Source organism: Pelodiscus sinensis, chromosome 26 (assembly GCF_052426305.1).
Source record: "Pelodiscus sinensis isolate ZL-2025 chromosome 26, ASM5242630v1, whole genome shotgun sequence".
NCBI lineage: Eukaryota > Metazoa > Chordata > Testudines > Trionychidae > Pelodiscus > Pelodiscus sinensis.
Genome location: NC_143077.1, coordinates 9,188,530 through 9,206,243, shown reverse-complemented (window position 1 = coordinate 9,206,243; position 17,714 = coordinate 9,188,530). Strand labels below are relative to the sequence as shown.

General features: G+C 42.1%; 1 protein-coding gene across 8 annotated transcripts in view; it reads right to left on the bottom strand.

Moving 5' to 3' along the window:
* Positions 1 to 1,512: 1,512 nt before the first annotated feature.
* Positions 1,513 to 17,714, bottom strand: part of THRAP3 (thyroid hormone receptor associated protein 3) — an 87,731-nt gene continuing 71,529 nt past the window's right edge. For all 8 annotated transcript variants that reach the window (XM_075908869.2, XM_075908867.2, XM_075908872.2 and 5 more), the window contains 7 exons: positions 16,081 to 16,253; positions 15,384 to 15,495; positions 13,126 to 13,210; positions 10,692 to 10,876; positions 9,314 to 9,506; positions 4,338 to 4,487; positions 1,513 to 3,061 (listed from right to left, as the gene is read on the bottom strand). In XM_075908869.2, the coding sequence (XP_075764984.1) occupies positions 2,840 to 3,061; positions 4,338 to 4,487; positions 9,314 to 9,506; positions 10,692 to 10,876; positions 13,126 to 13,210; positions 15,384 to 15,495; positions 16,081 to 16,253 (1,120 nt within the window). In that variant the 3' untranslated portion in view covers positions 1,513 to 2,839. The remainder of the gene's footprint in view (positions 3,062 to 4,337; positions 4,488 to 9,313; positions 9,507 to 10,691; positions 10,877 to 13,125; positions 13,211 to 15,383; positions 15,496 to 16,080; positions 16,254 to 17,714) is intronic.

Below are 17,714 nucleotides of genomic sequence, written 5' to 3'. Positions count from 1 at the left end.
AGCCATTAACGCTCCTTTGAAGTGGCACAGGGAGATATTTCAACTTTGACACCCGTGAAATGGAATTAGCAGTTCATTCTCTAGAAGTTTAAGGAGCTATACATTTGTGCTGTTTGTTTTATTGATGGCAAACTGGACTGTTGAACTGTGGGAGCTAACTTTAGCGTCTGTCTCTCTCCAAAGAGGAAACTCATTTTTTGAGCACACAAGTGGGTGGTTTCTCCTCCACATCCCCCCACCATAAGCCCCTTACAACCAGCCAATATCACAAAACACTGAGTACCTTTTCAAGTGACTGAGGGTTTTTTTTTTTTACAAGTCCTTGCAAGTACAAGGGAAAAAAAACTTTGCAGCCCTAAAAGAAGCCTTTGGACTGTTACACTCCTCAGCCTGCAGCTATAACAGCTTCGTCACTCCCAATAAAACCCAGGAGACAAGAACTGGAGTGGTGAGATGCTGCTGCAGACACAGGTCACCCTGTGCAGAGAGGAAGGAGCTGTCAGGTGATGACTGGTGCAGTGGCCATTCCCTCTGGAGGCATACACAGCTATCTTACCATTATGGCTTCTAGGTTAAGTGTTACATTGAAACTGCCCTCCCAGTGCCATGTGATCCAGAATTGGCAAGAACCATATTTAAAGAAAGCAGGATGCATGCTGGGAATGCAATTTGCTACAACAGCATCTGACAAGGACACTCCCAATCTAAAACAAGAACAACTTGGCAAAGTTCTTGGGAATTTCATTTGCTGAAGAAACAGTCCTAAATAGAGAAAGGAAAAGTCACCAGTGTCCTGGCCAGCACTATGAAGTGAACAATTCCCAGAGGGCAAATCCAAGGTACAAAAAACACTTAGTGGCTGATTACTATATCTAATCAATACTGTACAATCTATGGTAGGGGTTCTCAAACTTTGTGATACCGTGACACCCCCCCCCCCCAAGTTGCTTGCCACCCTCGGGGGGGTCAGGACCCCCAGTTTGAGAAATGCAGATCTATGGGATAAATAATCCCTTGCCAGATGTGTTACTATAGCAGCAAAGTAACATCTGAAATAATATAGGCAACAGGAAGCAGACCTGTTGTATTCTTCAGAGCAGCTTTTTCTACACTATGGAATGAAATCATGAACATTGTCAATTTTCTTGTGTCTAAGTACAGCCCAACACAGCTGAGTCTGGGAACATCTTGTTCTGCATTTTAATTAAACCTGGAGTTATGTGCAGCCAGTGCAAACATGGACAAGACGAACAACCACAAGAGCATCAGTTCAGAATCCCTCCCTCCCCTTGTGTCAGTGTGGTTGAGTCTAATTCGTCTTTCAGATCAGTTAGCGGTTTGTAAAGCCTCCATTTCCCACAGCAGCAGCAGCAGCTGCTCTAGGACTGTGCCCTGTTGCTGGACATAGCATTGACTACTTTTGGCTTCCCCTCTGCACTTGGAAGGCAAAGGTCTGGAACGAGGGGAGGCCCCATAATCAGCAAGAGAAATAAACTGGAGTTACTCCGAGGACTTATTTTATTGAATTTTTATTTGCATGAGGAGTTGAAACAATCTTTAGGGATTTACTAAACAGGAACTGTTCAAGTCAAACAAACTATAGTTAGCAGGGGATGTGGGGGGAGGGTACACAGCAATCCTGGGAAGGCAGAGATGGAAGGGAAAGAGGCTGCTGTCTTTTTACAACATGTGCATACACTATACCTGTGCATGAATATGCCTCTCCTCCCAACAGACTAACTCACTCAACTGCCATAGAGCTATTTGCTAAACCTCTTCAGAACATTGTAAATGTAAAACTGAAAGTAAAAGAAACCACAACTTTCCTTAGCCAGCACAGGAGGGATTTGCTCTTTTGTTTTAGAAAAAGGTTAATAAAAATATTGAAAAAATTCTTCTCCTTTTATATATTTTAACCTAGTAGAATTCAGAAGTTTCTTAGAAAACTATGTTAACCCTCGAAAGAACGTTTAAGTTCACAACCAGCTGCAGAGGATTCACACAATGCCTACGAGCAGTTTGGGATTCCCCCATACAAGAACCAGTTCTAGCAGCATATGCACTAAAATGGGAGAAGAGCAGGGTGCACTTTTGTCATGCTAGCTTTAAATTTTTAGCATAAAAGAAAAAAAATAAGGTGGTTTAAAAAGGCTCTAAACTCAACCAATACATACAAAAAATTAGTTTTTAAAAATAATCATAGCAGTTTGGTCCCAACTCCAAGTTAACATTTAGATGTTTATTCACGTGCTTCATTGTTTTCTTATAAGAACCAAAAATAGTTTCCAAAATTAGCCATCTTAACTACATACACAAAGGCCTAAAATAAGTAGAGTATGAATTTAAAAAACAAAATAGACAGGAGGGGAGAAAAATTTAAGCAGATGAGTTAATCCCCACCTTTATCACCTCAAATTATAAGAGAGAAACAAAAAATGTCAAGATACTGGGTTAAGCTGGGCACAAACCGGAACTCACACTGTCGTCAAAGACTGATGCCAAAAAAAAACAACAACAAAAAAACAAAAAAAAAACCTGACCATCTAATAAGGTCACAAGAGACAAATGTTAGGATCACACTTAATATTGGACCTTATTCTGTCCAGAAGGTAAAGTCTTTGGGAAGAAAGATATACTCCAACAGTGGATCCGAATGTAAGTGATCAATCCCAGTCCACATGTACAGAGGCTGAATCTTAAAAACGCAGTTAGTATCATTTCAGAGCTACTCTGCAGAGCTCTGTTCAGCATGTCAGCATTACCCTGGCAGATTCCAACACTGCCTAGCCGGATCCTCTTCCGCCTTGCCAGGATGCTCAGGGACATGCAGACCTCCTGATTAGTCAGCAGCTGACTGTAGGTTGTCCTTCTCCTCTCTGTTCTCTGTTCCGCTTTCATCATCCTCAATTTCGCCTTCTTCTCCACTAAATTTATCATGGGCCCACTTGGGGCTAGTGCTTGATTTTCTGAACATGAAACGACCTCTTCCTCGGGGGAAGGCACCCCGGCCTCGGCCTCTGTTCACCCACTTTTCACCACCTTCACCCTCCCGGTCATCGTGCTGCACAGGGAGGAAATCAGCCAGGTCACAGGACATTCACAAACCACTTTCATCGAGAAAGATATAAAGAGGCACAATATCATCTCCCAAAATAATCCCGATTGATTTAAGCTGTGCCACGCTGCAGCACAAACCAGGTCCCCTTATGTTATGCAATGTGCCTCAAGTCAGCAGACAAGTGAATTCAGCACATAAATAATACATGTTTGTGTTTGATTAGCGGCCCACCAATTGAGGCTGGAAGGGAATTGCTCCACTTGCTTTCCACTCTTTTCGTGCATGTGTGTTTCTTTTTCTGGCACAAAGCTCTCAGCAGTTTTCAGGACTAGCTTGGACACTGGTGGCACTAACACATTCTAGACTTGATGGGCCTACAGCTCGGAAGCTATTTTATGGAAGTTTACATATGTCATTATATTCGTCCCACCTCACCCTTCTGAACAGCTTCTCAACCATTTTCAGATGTTTTCTTTTGATAGTGTGTTATGTTTACAACACAATTTAAAAAAAAACTTTTGGGAACATTTTGCATAAGAGGAAGATGCTATTGGGACAGCTAATTTAGTTTAGGATTATGGATTGGTTACATGACCCAAATATTGTACCTAGTCAAGTAAAGACCAATACAGTACATAATAAAGATTATGTCTTCAAGAGCAATCAGAAGAGAGGGCAGGAGAAGAGACAGCTAGCGTGATTTAGAGGTAAGCCATATATGACCTTTATAATAACTCTGAAGAAAGATTAGAGCAATCACAAATATCCAACAGAAGGGGAGGGGGAAAACACGGTTGCAGCAAATAAGCCATTTAAAACTGATGCTAACTCAAAAGTGAGAAGCCCTAAGAGAAACTCATGCAGGATTTTGCCAGACTAGCAGATGGAAAATGAAAGAATGCTACAGCCAGCAATAAAAGCAAATAGCATTAACCAATCCCAGAAGAAGCAGAGCACTGCACAGAGCTGCGAGATAGATTCTAACAGCTTAAGATGGATTTTCCATACTTCCTGTGAAGCATATGTTCTTCTACTGAACCCTCCAGATTTTGGTTAGTGGCAAACAATGATCAGAGCTGACTGCTCCCTAGTTGTGAGCAAAGATTTCTAAAGGCCTCTTGTGGGGGGTTGGGTGACTTGAGAACCCCAGAAACGGTATTTTAAATGGTTTGATGGTTGCCGGTCCCCTCCCCCTACGAAAACTACACGTGACCTGTAAGAGCAAACCAAATGCACAGCAAGGCATGTTCATACACATCCGCCTTCTTCAGACACGTACCAGATAATACTTTTTGCTTTTGGGTGTGTACTCTGGGTCCCACTCCTCATCCCTATTTCGCTTCTGAAAGTCATTGCTGCTGCCGCTATTATTGTTGTTATTGTTTCCAGAAAAGGTGCCTCTGCTCCATCCTCTCCCTCTTGCTCTGAACTGGAATAGCAGTAAACAGCAGAAGAAAAAAGAGAAGAGCAGGGAGAAAATTGCTTAGAGAAATGGCATTAAGTCTTCTTTCACACAGCTCTAGCTACAGTAACTCCTCACTTAACATTGCCCTGATTAACATTGTTTTGTTGCTTATCTATTAGACCACATGCTCATTTTCAACTCATTTCCCTTATAACATCTTTGGCTACCTGCTTTCCCCATGACTTGCAAGATTTCCTGGACAATCAGCTAGTCCTTGTGGAGACTTGGAACCAGGGTGGGCTGGCAGCCCCCCATAAGTTTCCCTAAGTTCCCTGTAAGCCAGTGCCTAAGACTCTGACCTTGCCCTCTGCTGGTGCTGCTCCTGCAACCCTCTTGCTTGCTGTGCAGGGATGGGCATGTGTGTGCTGATGTCGGCTTCCCCCCCTCCGCCCCGCCACATCAAGACCCACACTCCCTACCCTATCTCCACAGAGCAGGATCTCACAGCTAGAGTCTGGACTTCTGGGTCTTCTCAGACAGGCAATGTACTTGAAGTGGGGTCAGCGTATTTAAAGGGGCAATGCATATCAGTCTGCCCCCCCCTACCCCTCCCACACACACACTGTGTGTCTGTATCTCTCACCCGCCCCCACACCTTGGCATTGTGCAGCCAGGACAGAGGGGTGCATTCCAGCAGGAGAATGTGGGTTCCTTATCATGTTAAGTTTTGCAGGGCAGTGTTTGCAGCCACTGCCATGCACCTATTGTGTTTCCTTCCTCCTGCCTCAGCCCATGCTGTCTCTACAATGTGAGACTACATTAACAGCAAAGTATTAACCCCTTGAGGGCTCAGCTCTGTGCTAGATCATCATTTAGAAACAAGACATTCCTGGGGAAGTAGTCCGCTGACTCCACCACCTTGACCAAGCTTCACGGTCATCTTTGCTGTGTTCTGTACTACACTGTTTAAAATTGTTTAAAACTTATACTATACATAGAATCATAGAATTATAGGACTGGAAGGGACCTCGAGAGATCATCGAGTCCAGCCCCCCACCCTCAAGGCAGGACCAAGCTCCGTCTACACCATCCCTGACAGATGTCTATCTAACCTGTTCTTAAATATCTCCAGAGAGGGAGATTCCACCACCTCCCTTGGCAGTTTATTCCAATATTTGCCCACCCTGACAGTTAGGAATTTTTTCCTAATGTCCAATCTAAACCTCCCTTGCTGCACTTTAAGCCCATTACTCCTTGTCCTGTCCTCAGAAACCAAGAGGAACAAATTTTCTCCTTCCTCCTTGTGACACCCTTTTAGATATTTGAAAACCGCTATCATGTCCCCCTTTAATCTTCTTTTTTCCAAACTAAACAAGCCCAGTTCATGAAGCCTGGCTTCATAGGTCATGTTCTCTAGACCTTTAATCATTCTTGTCGCTCTTCTCTGTACCCTTTCCAATTTCTCCACATCTTTCTTGAAATGTTGCGCCCAGAACTGGACACAGTACTCCAGCTGAGCCCTAACTAGTGCAGAGTAGAGCGGCAGAATGACTTCACAAGTTTTGCTTACAACACACCTGTTGATACAACCTAGAATCATATTTGCTTTTTTTGCAACAGCATCACACTGTTGACTCATATTCAACTTGTGGTCCACTATGACCCCTAGATCCCTTTCCGCCATGCTCCTTCCTAGACAGTCACTTCCCATCTTGTATGTATGGAACTGATTGTTCCTTCCTAAGTGGAGCACTATGCATTTCTCTTTATTAAACTTCATCCTGTTTACCTCTGACCATTTCTCTAACTTGCTAAGGTCATTTTGAATTATGTCCCTATCCTCCAAAGAAGTTGCAACCCCACCCAGTTTGGTATCATCTGCAAACTTAATAAGCGCACTCTCTATCCCAATATCTACATCACTGATGAAGATATTGAACAGTACGAGTCCCAAAACAGACCCTTGCGGAACTCCACTTGTTATCCCTTTCCAGCAGGATTTAGCACCGTTAACAACAACTCTCTGACTACAGTTATCCAGCCAATTATGCACCCACCTTATCGTGGCCCTATCTAAGTTATATTTGCCTAGTTTATCAATAAGAATATCATGCGAAACCGTATCAAATGCCTTACTAAAGTCTAGGTATATGACATCCACCGCTTCTCCCTTATCCACAAGGCTCGTTATCTTATCAAAGAAAGCTATCAGATTAGTTTGGCATGACTTGTTCTTCACAAACCCATGCTGGCTATTCCCTATCACTTTATTACCTTCCAAGTGTTTGCATATGATCTCCTTAATTACCTGCTCCATTATCTTCCCTGGCACAGACGTTAAACTGACCGGTCTGTAGTTTCCTGGGTTGTTCTTATTCCCCTTTTTATAGATGGGCACAATATTTGCCCTTTTCCAGTCTTCTGGAATCTCCCCCGTCTGCCATGATTTTTCAAAGATCATAGCTAAAGGCTCAGATACCTCCTCTATCAGCTCCTTGAGTATCCTGGGATGCATTTCATCAGGACCTGGTGACTTGCTGACATCTAACTTTCCTAAGTGATTTTTAACTTGTTCTTTGTGTATCCTATCTTCTAAACTTACCCTCTCTCTGCCTGTATTCACCACGTTAGGCACACCTCCAGACTTCTCGGTGAAGACCGAAACAAAGAAGTCATTGAGCATCTCCGCCATTTCCAAGTTTCCTGTTACTGCTTCTCCCTCCTCACTGAACAGTGGGCCTACCCTGTCCCTGGTCTTCCTCTTGCTTTTAATGTATTTATAAAAGGTCTTCTTGTTTCCCTTTATGCCTGTAGCTAGTTTGATCTCATTTTGTGCCTTTGCCTTTCTAATCTTGCCCCTGCATTCCCGTGTTGCTTGCCTATATTCATCCTTTGTTGTTTGTCCTAGTTTCCATTTTTTATATGACTCCTTTTTTATTTTGAGATTGTGCAAGATCTCTTTGTTAAGCCAAGCTGGTCTTTTGCCATATTTTCTATCTTTCCTACACAGCGGAATTGTTTGCTTTTGGGCTCTTAACAACGTCCCTTTGAAATACTTCCAACTCTCCTCAGTTGTTTTTCCCTTCAGTCTTGCTTCCCATGGGACCTTACCTACAAGTTCTCTGAGCTTATCAAAATCTGCCTTCCTGAAATCCATTACCACAATTGTGCTGGTCTCCCTTCTACCTTTCCTTAAGATCATGAACTCTTATTATTTCATGATCACTGTCCCCCATACTGTCTTCCACTTTCAAGTTCTCAACTAGTTCCTCCCTATTTGTTAAAATCAAATCCAGAACAGCTTCTCCTCTGGTAGCTTTTTCAACCTTCTGAAACAGAAAGTTGTCTCCAATGCAGTCCAGAAACTTATTGGATAGCCTGTGCCCCGCTGTGTTAGTTTCCCAACATATGTCTGGATAGTTGAAGTCCCCCATCACCACCAAATCTTGGGCTTTGGATAGTTTTGTTAATTGTTTAAAAAAAGGCCTCATCCACCTGGCTAGGTGGCCTGTAGTAGACTCCTAGCATGACATCACCCTCATTTTTTACCCCTTTTAGCTTAACCCAGAGACTCTCTACACAGCTATCTCCTACGTTCATCTCCACTTCAGTCCAAGTGTGTACATTTTTAATATACAAGGCAACCCCTCCTCCCTTTTTCCCTGTCTGTCCTTCCTGAGCAAGCCATACCCTTCCATACCAACATTCCAATCATGCGTCCCATCCCACCAGGTTTCTGTAATACCAATGATATCATAGTTATATTTATTTGTTAGCAATTCCAGTTCTTCCTGCTTATTACCCATACTTCTCGCATTTGTATATAGGCATCTAAGATACTGATTTGATCTTGCCTCCTTGTTGCATGTATAACACAGGTTGAAATCCTGTCGTCTGGCACACTCATCTGGCAAAATCCATATTTTGGCACGATTTTAGTGAGCCGGATGTCCACTTATCTTGGGTATGGCCAAGTTTCCCACAGTCACCAGGCCTGGCTTAATTTGTTCTGTGCTGTGATTTAGCTCCAGTTTATCCCTGAATGTCTTCTAAGAGCCCAGTAAGCAGTGGAAGTGTTGGTAATGCTGCTAGACAATACTGACCTCCCACGGTTCAGAAAGTCTCTGGTATGGCACCGGTCAGGTCCCAAAGATACCAGACGAGAGAGATTCAACCTGTTCTATCTTTTGTATGCTTAAAAAGAAAGTCCCCTGGAACCTAACCTCCCTATTTACATTAAGCAAACCCAATTTTCCCATAACAATTAAAGTACCATTTTTCAGGAACAGAACCATAATGTGAAGGGAGGAGTTTACTGTACCTCTAGCCTTGCCATACAACGACACCTACCACTCTCATTATCCATTGGTAATACGTTTGTTCTTATCTGATCATATAGCGGTGTACTTCTAGGAGTAGCTGTGTGCACTTGTCAAGTGTGCAGGGGAAGGCATTCACACATACAATGCACAAACACAGCAGGACTATTTAAATTTAAACACGAGCCATTTCCAAAGGAACCAGTGAAATTATAGCCAGAGTCATTAAAATGTCTCCATTATAAGTTCACAGAGACCAGCTTGTCTTTACTCCTGTCAGTGCTGCTAAGCAAATGCTGACACACAAGATCTGACTGGGTTGGATATGGTCTCAGGCATCAGCAACAGGACCACTAGTTTCAATCTCCAGAATTTATGCTGTGCTGGTGATTGGGAACAACCACCAAGTGCAGAATCACAGCCAAAACTGTACTTCCAGTCACCTTTCAGATCACATTTTACCTGGTAAAAGCAGCAATTTGCACAAAGGCTTATGCAAAAGGTTTTAGCTATATTTTGGGGGTAACTTACGAAGGTCCCTCTAGCTCTTCCTCTTTCGTTTGGGCCAGTGAATTCTTTTGTCCCAAGCCGAGATTTATCAAAGCCTGTGGTGCTCTCTTCCCTCTCCTCGTTCTCCTCAGGGTAGTCCTCCCCTTTGTATGAACGAGAAGATTGTGAAGATGAAGAAGTGGATCTCGATCGCTCACGCACTCTCCTGTGTTTCCTGTATCAAGAATGAAAGGGAGATGGGGGGGGGGGGACGACAAAAATCACTGTCTCAACTCTGAAGTCATGCTACCATTCCTCCGCCTTCCCTTATTATATCCATACACAGCCAAAGTGACAACTGCTAACGGCCCAGGATCAGCTATAAAGTGCAGATCAGTGAGATCTCAGGACAGCTCCTTTTCCCAGGATTTGTTCTTAAAACCATAGACAAATTGTAAGGATCCATCTGACATTTTCAGCTTATATTATTTGTACTAAGGTAGCCTAACAAAAGCCCAACAGAGAACAGAACCCACTGTGCTAGATGCTGTACAAACACAGATTATATCTGCCTAGAGCTTACAGATTAAACAACCAGGACACGGGAAGAGAGAAAATGGAAAGTGACTTGCTTAAGGTTATACAGTAAGTCAGCAACAGAGCTGGGACTAGTACAACTCAGGTCTTCTGTCACTGTGTCCACGGAGTCGTGCTCTCTGATCACAGAGGTGTTTAAACCTATTGTTCAGCTATGAAGCCAAAACTAATTTATTTGTCCTATTGGACTCCTTTCTCCAGTAGGTATCTCGACATGAACCATTAACGAAGGGGGGAATAAAACACTCAGCCGACAAGGCACTTTTTGTTAAGAGTTTCCAGTTATAACACATTTGTAAAGGAAATCCAGCTGCATTTTGGGTTACATAAGAAACTTTGCAAACTGTACCTTTATAAGAAGAAAGAACATTGTCAGCAATCACATGGCTAGAAGAACATTACAGAATAATTCTATGAGGTTGAGCTGTTACCATGATCCAGCAAAGCACTTAGGCATGTGCTTTAACTTGAAGCACACAATAGCCACACTGACTTTAATGAGAAAATTCATGATTCACGGTGAATAAAAGTTTTGATGGATCAGGACCCAGCCTGCCAATTGTGTCAATTTATGAATATGCACTAAAAGGCTATTTCTCCACCAATTTTGACAGGCACGATGTCATTCAAAAGCCAGCAGCTTATAGATGAGCAGTAAAGGTGTTTTATCTAAAAATTAAGTCACTTAATCCATGAAAGCGGATGATTCTATATATTTTGGCTAGTCTCTAAGGTCCTACAGGACAATCTGTAACTTTAAAAACAAATGAACACGGCTACCCCTCTGAGTTAATAAAGAAATGACGACTAGCATCCTACATACTTCTTTTTTGAGCCTTTGTGAGTTCTCTCAGGTTTCTCAGTTGATCTTTCCCTTGAATGGCTTGAATCTCTTGAGTCCACCGATTCTCTCGACTTCTCTCGTTTAAGATCTCTTTCCTTATGTTTTTTACGGCGTTCAATATCAAGGCGCAGATCAACTGGGTCATCTTTATATTTCCCTTCAGTCTGCAAAGGCAGGGAATGGGTGAAAGTTTAACAGAAAGGTCTAGCAGCTTGTCAAAGATTTCAGCACCATTACTTTGCTATAGCGTGCAGAGACATCCAGCGGGCATAAGTTTATAAACCAACCATTCACAGATGCAGAATGATTCACTACAAGAATATAACATTTATTTGAAGTTTTCAGTTTTCCTACATATTTTATTTATATATACACACTGCCCCTTTAAAATAGTATAAACCTAGCTTGATAGTACAGGAGGCGAGAGATCAGGAGACCAAAGATTCACTGTGATACATAACCCTAGCTAAAATTAATGTTAGCAGCTAATGGTCTTCTAAAGGAGTCAGGTCCAACTGATTGTGTCACAACTGGGGTGCATATACAGCCCTAGCTCTTTGTGTTTCTCGTATTCAAAGAATTCCTCCCCATCCTATCACTCCTTATACAAACTAGACCTGTCTCTATGAAGGACAGAAGACATTTTCAAATGCTAGACCTGAAGGCAGCACTGACAGAGAAGCAACAGCTGTTGGCCACTTGGAAGATGTGATGCTAACAATATTGTTACTGATTCAAGTGGCAGAGTTACACAGAGGCCTGAAAAATGCAGCTATTAAGTTTATTCTGGGAAATATGAACATTCTTAGAAACTTTTTTAATCGCTGTCAACTGAAACCAAACACCCTTTCAGCAGCACCCTATGCATGACACGCCAGTTGCTCTCTATTTCAGAGAACCAGGGGACATTCTACACAAGATTTTCCCCTCCATGTATCTGTCTAGCAGGTCTATTAAAGTAAGTTACAACGGTGCATTATGAAGAGAAAATAGCCAATAACCAGAAAAGGAATAGTCAAGAATAGTATAGTTAATTGTATGCAGAAAAATCTTCAACAATAGCTACAATCTTTTAAATTTAGCCAATGAGGAAATTTTCAGGGTGTGTATCACTTGTCCTAATACCAATTTTCAATTAAAAATTCTCCTTTGCAAAAGGAAAATAGTTATTGGGTTAACCACACAGGCTCTAGACTATTTGCACAGTCCTATACTTGGGAACTGCATAACTTGATTTGCAACATACACCAGATAATTAGATACGTCTTGAATTAAATAAAAAGAGGGATTAGTAATTCTCTAGCAATTAAATGTTTTACTTACATGAATTTCTAAACACTTTTTTTGTTTAAATAAAGATTAATTTCAATTAGCAGCAGGAGTGGGAGTTGGTGCTTTGTTTGTATTGTTTGCTCTTCTGCTTTCCCCAGGCAAAGGGTTTTAACTATCACTCAGAGCAAAAATGCTCCCAGAACGATGGTTGATAGGTAAGTGACAAAATCAACAGCAGCAACCTTAAGTAGCACAGAAGACACCTATTGCGTTTGTGAGGGCACATCCTTTTCATGAAGGACTGGAGAGCTGTTTGAAAACCATGTTTTTGTTATAACACTGCCCAGCTGGTGCTCAGAGATCAGGCCCATCAAATTCATCTCACCATCGTCCATGTCAAGCCACAAGTTTGTTTGGGGAAAAAAATCAAAAACAAATATATGAAACAAGGTTTCAGCAGGACTGTTTAAATCTCTTCACTGTAAATATGTATGAAGGTGAACAAAGGTTAAAAACCTAAAAATGTGACATATTAGGTTAAACCATTTTTATGACTGTTCATAGACTGTATAATGGCTTAACATTCTTCTACTCATTAGAGCTAATATACTGGATTCCCAGAGGCCTGTTCTTTCAGAACAGGTGCTGAGTGTTAAAACAACAGCAATCAATAGAAATTAACAGCAAAGTGTTAGAACAAGATTTATTATCTTCTTAGTAATAGTGTATTTGGTTTAGATATGGATTTATTTTTACTTTCCTTTTTGACATGCATGTCTTTTGAAAACATGGTTGGAAATATCGCATGTATACAATTGATTTAATAATACTTACAAGCGGAAAAATATCACAAAAAGTCTCTTCTCTCATCATGGGCACTTGTTCCAAATATCCTCTCTTTTTTTCTCAATCTCACCTCAATTGACTTTGGGGTCATTTACCATATTCTAACCACTTCACAAAGGTTGTTGATACATTTTTAATAAAAATTAACCCTTTTGTAGTTCATTTTTAGAATTATGCCCATCCTTAAAAGAAAAACACAAACTTAAGTAGAGAGTAATTTAAACAAAAGCATCACTGTTAAGTTCATGCCCAATGCACTCATTTAGTTCAATTATTGATCAGATCAACAGTTCACCTTGTTGCCAGACTCTCTGGAGCTCTTCGTTTCCTCTTGAGTGAATCCATGTTTTCTGAAAGTACTGGGAGAAATATCTATCCTCCTAAAAATAAAGCAGAGAATGAAGCTATTACAGCGTTCCCATAAACAGTATTCTAAGATCTCCTAATCCTGATAATTGTTTTAAAACAATTAAGTTTCTCCATTATACTGCTTTTTAAAGCAAAGTTGGCAGGCCATTATTCCATGAAAATGACAGGCTGTACACACAGAACCACACACAATCCTGATAGACCGTAACAAGTGCATTATGTTTGATGAACTGATCATAGTGTCAGAGGGGCAGCTGTGTAAATCTGTAACTAAAAAAACCTTAAATAATGGTCCTGTAGCACCTTAGAGACTAACAAAAATATATAAATAGTTTCATGAGCTTTTGTGGGCACAACCCACTTCTTCAGAAGCGGACTGTGCCCACAAAAGCTCATGATACTATTTTTGTTAGTCTCTAAGGTGCTACAGGATCATGATCCTAGCATGTTAAAGACCCTTGTAATATGGTTTTCTTACCCATGGTTGGCTGGGCAGCTGCTGAGCATACTGTGCTGACCCCCACAAATCACAGGGCTCTTGTATAGTATTTCATTGACTACTTCAATGGCAAAGCACAATAGCTCCAAAGAAACAGTTATCTAGCAAATTATAAATATGGCATACCTCTTTGCCATTGAATATTCTAATCAAAAAAGATATTGGCAAACTGATTTGATCAGAAAATCCAGTGACACTTCTCTGTGCCTAGATAATAAAATGGATGATTACACATACAAGGCAAACAATACTTAGGCAAAAACTTAGGTAAGGACTATTTTAAAATGATAATTTCATATAATTTGGGAATAGCCATGTCAGAGGCACTACTGTAGATTTAAAATTGTCCGCATGACAAGACTAAACAAGGGGACATTCAATAAAACTGAAAGAGGAGAAATGTAAAGGTGATGAGAGGAAAAACGATGTGAGGATTTTTTAAGGACTAATGAATCTGTGGAACTCACTTCCTCAAGCTAGTAGCCTGGTGTTAGTATGATTCAAAGATTATTAGATTTTTTTTTTACATGAACATGCAATTACATTAGACAATTTGATAAGGGACATAATTATGCTTCGGAGTATAAACCATTCAACTAAAAGGCAAAACCTAAGAACAACCTTTCCTGAGTCAGATTATTCCACAGTTGTCCATACAAGGTTTTTTTTATACCTTCCTCTGAAACAGGGAACGGAAATCAAACCAGATCCAACTTTTGTACTGGTGGGTGACTCCTCTCACATAGCAAGCCTCTGGGTGTACCCATCCCAAACATATAACAAATGTTTTTTTAATTTAATAAACCATCATAAATACTGGAGGCAAAGTGGGTTTTGGGGTGATGCTCACAACCCCTCATGTAGTAACCTTGCAACCCCATGAGGGGTCCCAACCTCTGAACTAGACAAATCATTGTCCTGTCCCAGGACTCAGTATGGTAATTACTATGTTCCTAACTAGATGGCCAGTCAGTTTTGTTTACTGTTGGCTAAGGATGTTAAAATGTGGTTAACGGACTAGTCGATAGGCACTTCCGCATTCCAACCCTGCTGGGGCTCTTGTACATTTCAAAGGAGGAATGCGGAACTCCACATACAGCCTGGGGCCAGCAGGAAGTCTCGTTGACTCCAGGCTGCATGCGGGTTCCTGCTTTGAAATGCACAAGAGTCCCCAGCGGGGGCTCTTGTGCATTTCAAAGCCATGGAGCCCAGGGTCAGCGGGGGACACTTAGTCCCCTGCTGACTCCAGGTTATGCTGCAGCAGGAAGCTTGGCATCAGCTAGGGACTCCACAGCTGATCCTGGGTTCAGGGGAAATGCCGCGCGGAGCCCGGGGTCAGCTGGGCAGCTTCCCCTTTGAAACTGCCGCCTCTGCCCGTTTTAAAGAAGCAGTGGAGCCCAGGGTCAGCCGCACAGGCGGCTTTTCAAAGGGGAAGCTGTGCAGAGGCCGCTACTTTGAAGTACCCCCCCTTTGCTGCCTCTATTTTATAGAGGCAGCAAGGGGGGGGGGGGGGGAAGGAATCGACTAGTCAAAATACTATCCAATAAGCAAACGCTTATCGGATAGTCGACTAGTCTTTTACATCCTTACTGTTTGTTCCTCTTTTGTATTTTTGAATTATGTTCCAGTTAACTATTAATATTTTTAAAATGTCCCTTGAGCTTTAGAAAAACAACATCCCCTACCTGTGGATTTCAGGGCTCTTCTTGTTTTTAGCTTGATCTTGCTCCATTCCTCTCTTTAGGTATTTTGTAAAGCGTTCATTCAGTGTCATTCCTGAAGACCCAAAGTGATGCTCTGTCAGGGTTTTCAGGGAAGAAACAGCACACAATTAATACAAGTCAGATTTTAGGAAAAGACATGTGAGTTCTACCACCATATCTAAAATGGATTCAGAAAATAAACACGTGTGGCCAGAGGACACACGGATGAAAGTCAATCAGCCTAGCAAAAGTGGAGGCCTCTCCCCTGAAATAAAAGTAATGGTTCCAGTTTGTGTCAGTGCTGAATTCTCTCTCAAATCTGTTTAATAAAAAACATATTAAAACACAAACTAAATGTATGCAAATACATTAGAATACCCCAAATATCTGCAGATCCCATGTCAGTCTGCTGTAAGTCTTGCTTTTTGCTGTTTCAAGGATAGGCAAGACCCTCTTCATTCCTCCCTGATGCACAGCTAAGTGCAAGAACTTGGTGGAAAACATCCCACATGGCTGCTGTTCTACTCATTTGTCCTGTTGCTCAGCAATTGTCTGGGGTAACTAACTAGCATGAATGAAATATGTGTACGGCTTGTCAACAGTGTTCCAAGGAACAGAGAGTGGAGTGGAGTAGCAAGGGATAAACTTTCGACCAAGAATGCATGGACACTAGACTCACCTTTTACATGGTGAACTATAGTCACTATGTGCTGAGCAAACAATTCAGAAGGGCTTCGCTGAGACTGAGCTGACTGAATATGGTGGAAAATGGAGCGGAACTCCTGTTCTTTTTTGTTGCTGTGCACTAAGTCACGAGACAGCTTTCTCTCTTGCGCCAATAAACCGCTTGGACTAGAAAAGAACACACATTTTAAAAATATAACCATCATAAAGGCAATTTAAACAGAAGGAGTTTTCAAACGGCAAGTTAACCTCCAAAGGAACAAACTGGACTTATTCCAGCCACTGACTTTTTGAAGTGCATCTGCAATACAAATTTCAATGATTCTGTTTTTGCCCCTAGGGATGTGAATGACTAGTCGACACACTAGTTGACTAGTCACATCCCCCCTTGCTGTCTCTTATCAGAAAGAGGCAGCAAGGGGAGTGGGAGGGGCACTACGTGGAGCCCGGGGCCAGACCCTGGGCTCCATGTGGCGCTACTACTGCTTTGAACCGCTGCATGCAGCCCCCCGGGGTCAGCTGGGGAGTGCCGGGCTGCACATGGCTTCTCAAAGCAGCACTACCATATGGAACCCAGGGTCTGCCACTTTGAAATGCCATATGCAGCCCAGGGGCCCCAGGCTGCACGCGGTGTTTCAAAGCAGCAGCAGCACCACATAGAGCCAAGTCCCCAGCTGACCTTGGGCTCCATGCAGCACTGCCCCTTTGAAATGCTACGGAGAGCACGGGACCAGCAGGTGACTACTTTAGTCCCCCCATTGGCCCCACGCTCCCTGCAGCTCTGTCGCCTTTGAAGTGTAGCAACAGCCCTGGGACTGTTGCTACACTTCAAAGGCGGAGGCACCCTTATCGACTAATCGAATAGTTGATACAAATTGCATCGACTATTCGATTTGCCAATTAATCTAAATTTAACATCCCTATTAGCCCCCTTATATGGCTTCTGAACTAAAGGTTCCTCTTTTTCACCAATGGTCATCACAAACTTGCCTATTTATAGCCAGGTCTTGTTACAATATGCTAAACGATGGGCTGGCTAGCAGCCAGCTAAAGGCAGAAATATATTTTACCTTTCCCTTCCCTCCCCCCTCAACATTTATGGCTAGATTTTAATCTCAGAAGTGAGAAAGAGGACTGGATAAGACCAGGCTCAGATGCTCATCTCAGCCAACATTTATTTTATGCCCATGTGTGTTAAATATTCCCAAACCAGGAGAGGCGACCACAGAAAATGGAAGACAGATCTTCAAAGCTCTGAAAAGGTTGGGTAAGACCTTAATATTGCCCTAGTATAAATCTAAGGAAAGCTGAATCTGTTAGCAACAAACGTGCTTCACCACAATGGGCAATCAGATTCCCACTGAGGATGAGAGAGTAGCATTAAAAAAGGGTTGCTCAGAAATAGGAGAGCTGACTGTCCAGTATTGCTCAACCAGTATCTCAGTTTTTGTTTGTCAGTCAAACCCTTGCCATCACATGATGGACACTTGGATACTCCCAGCCCTACATCCGTGGGAAACAACAACAGTCACCATCACCCTGCTGCAGTACAGAGAGAACTGATTTAAACTGAAGTGATTGAAAGCTCTGTGCAGGAACTTTAATCTTTGATTTTGATCTTGTTTTACA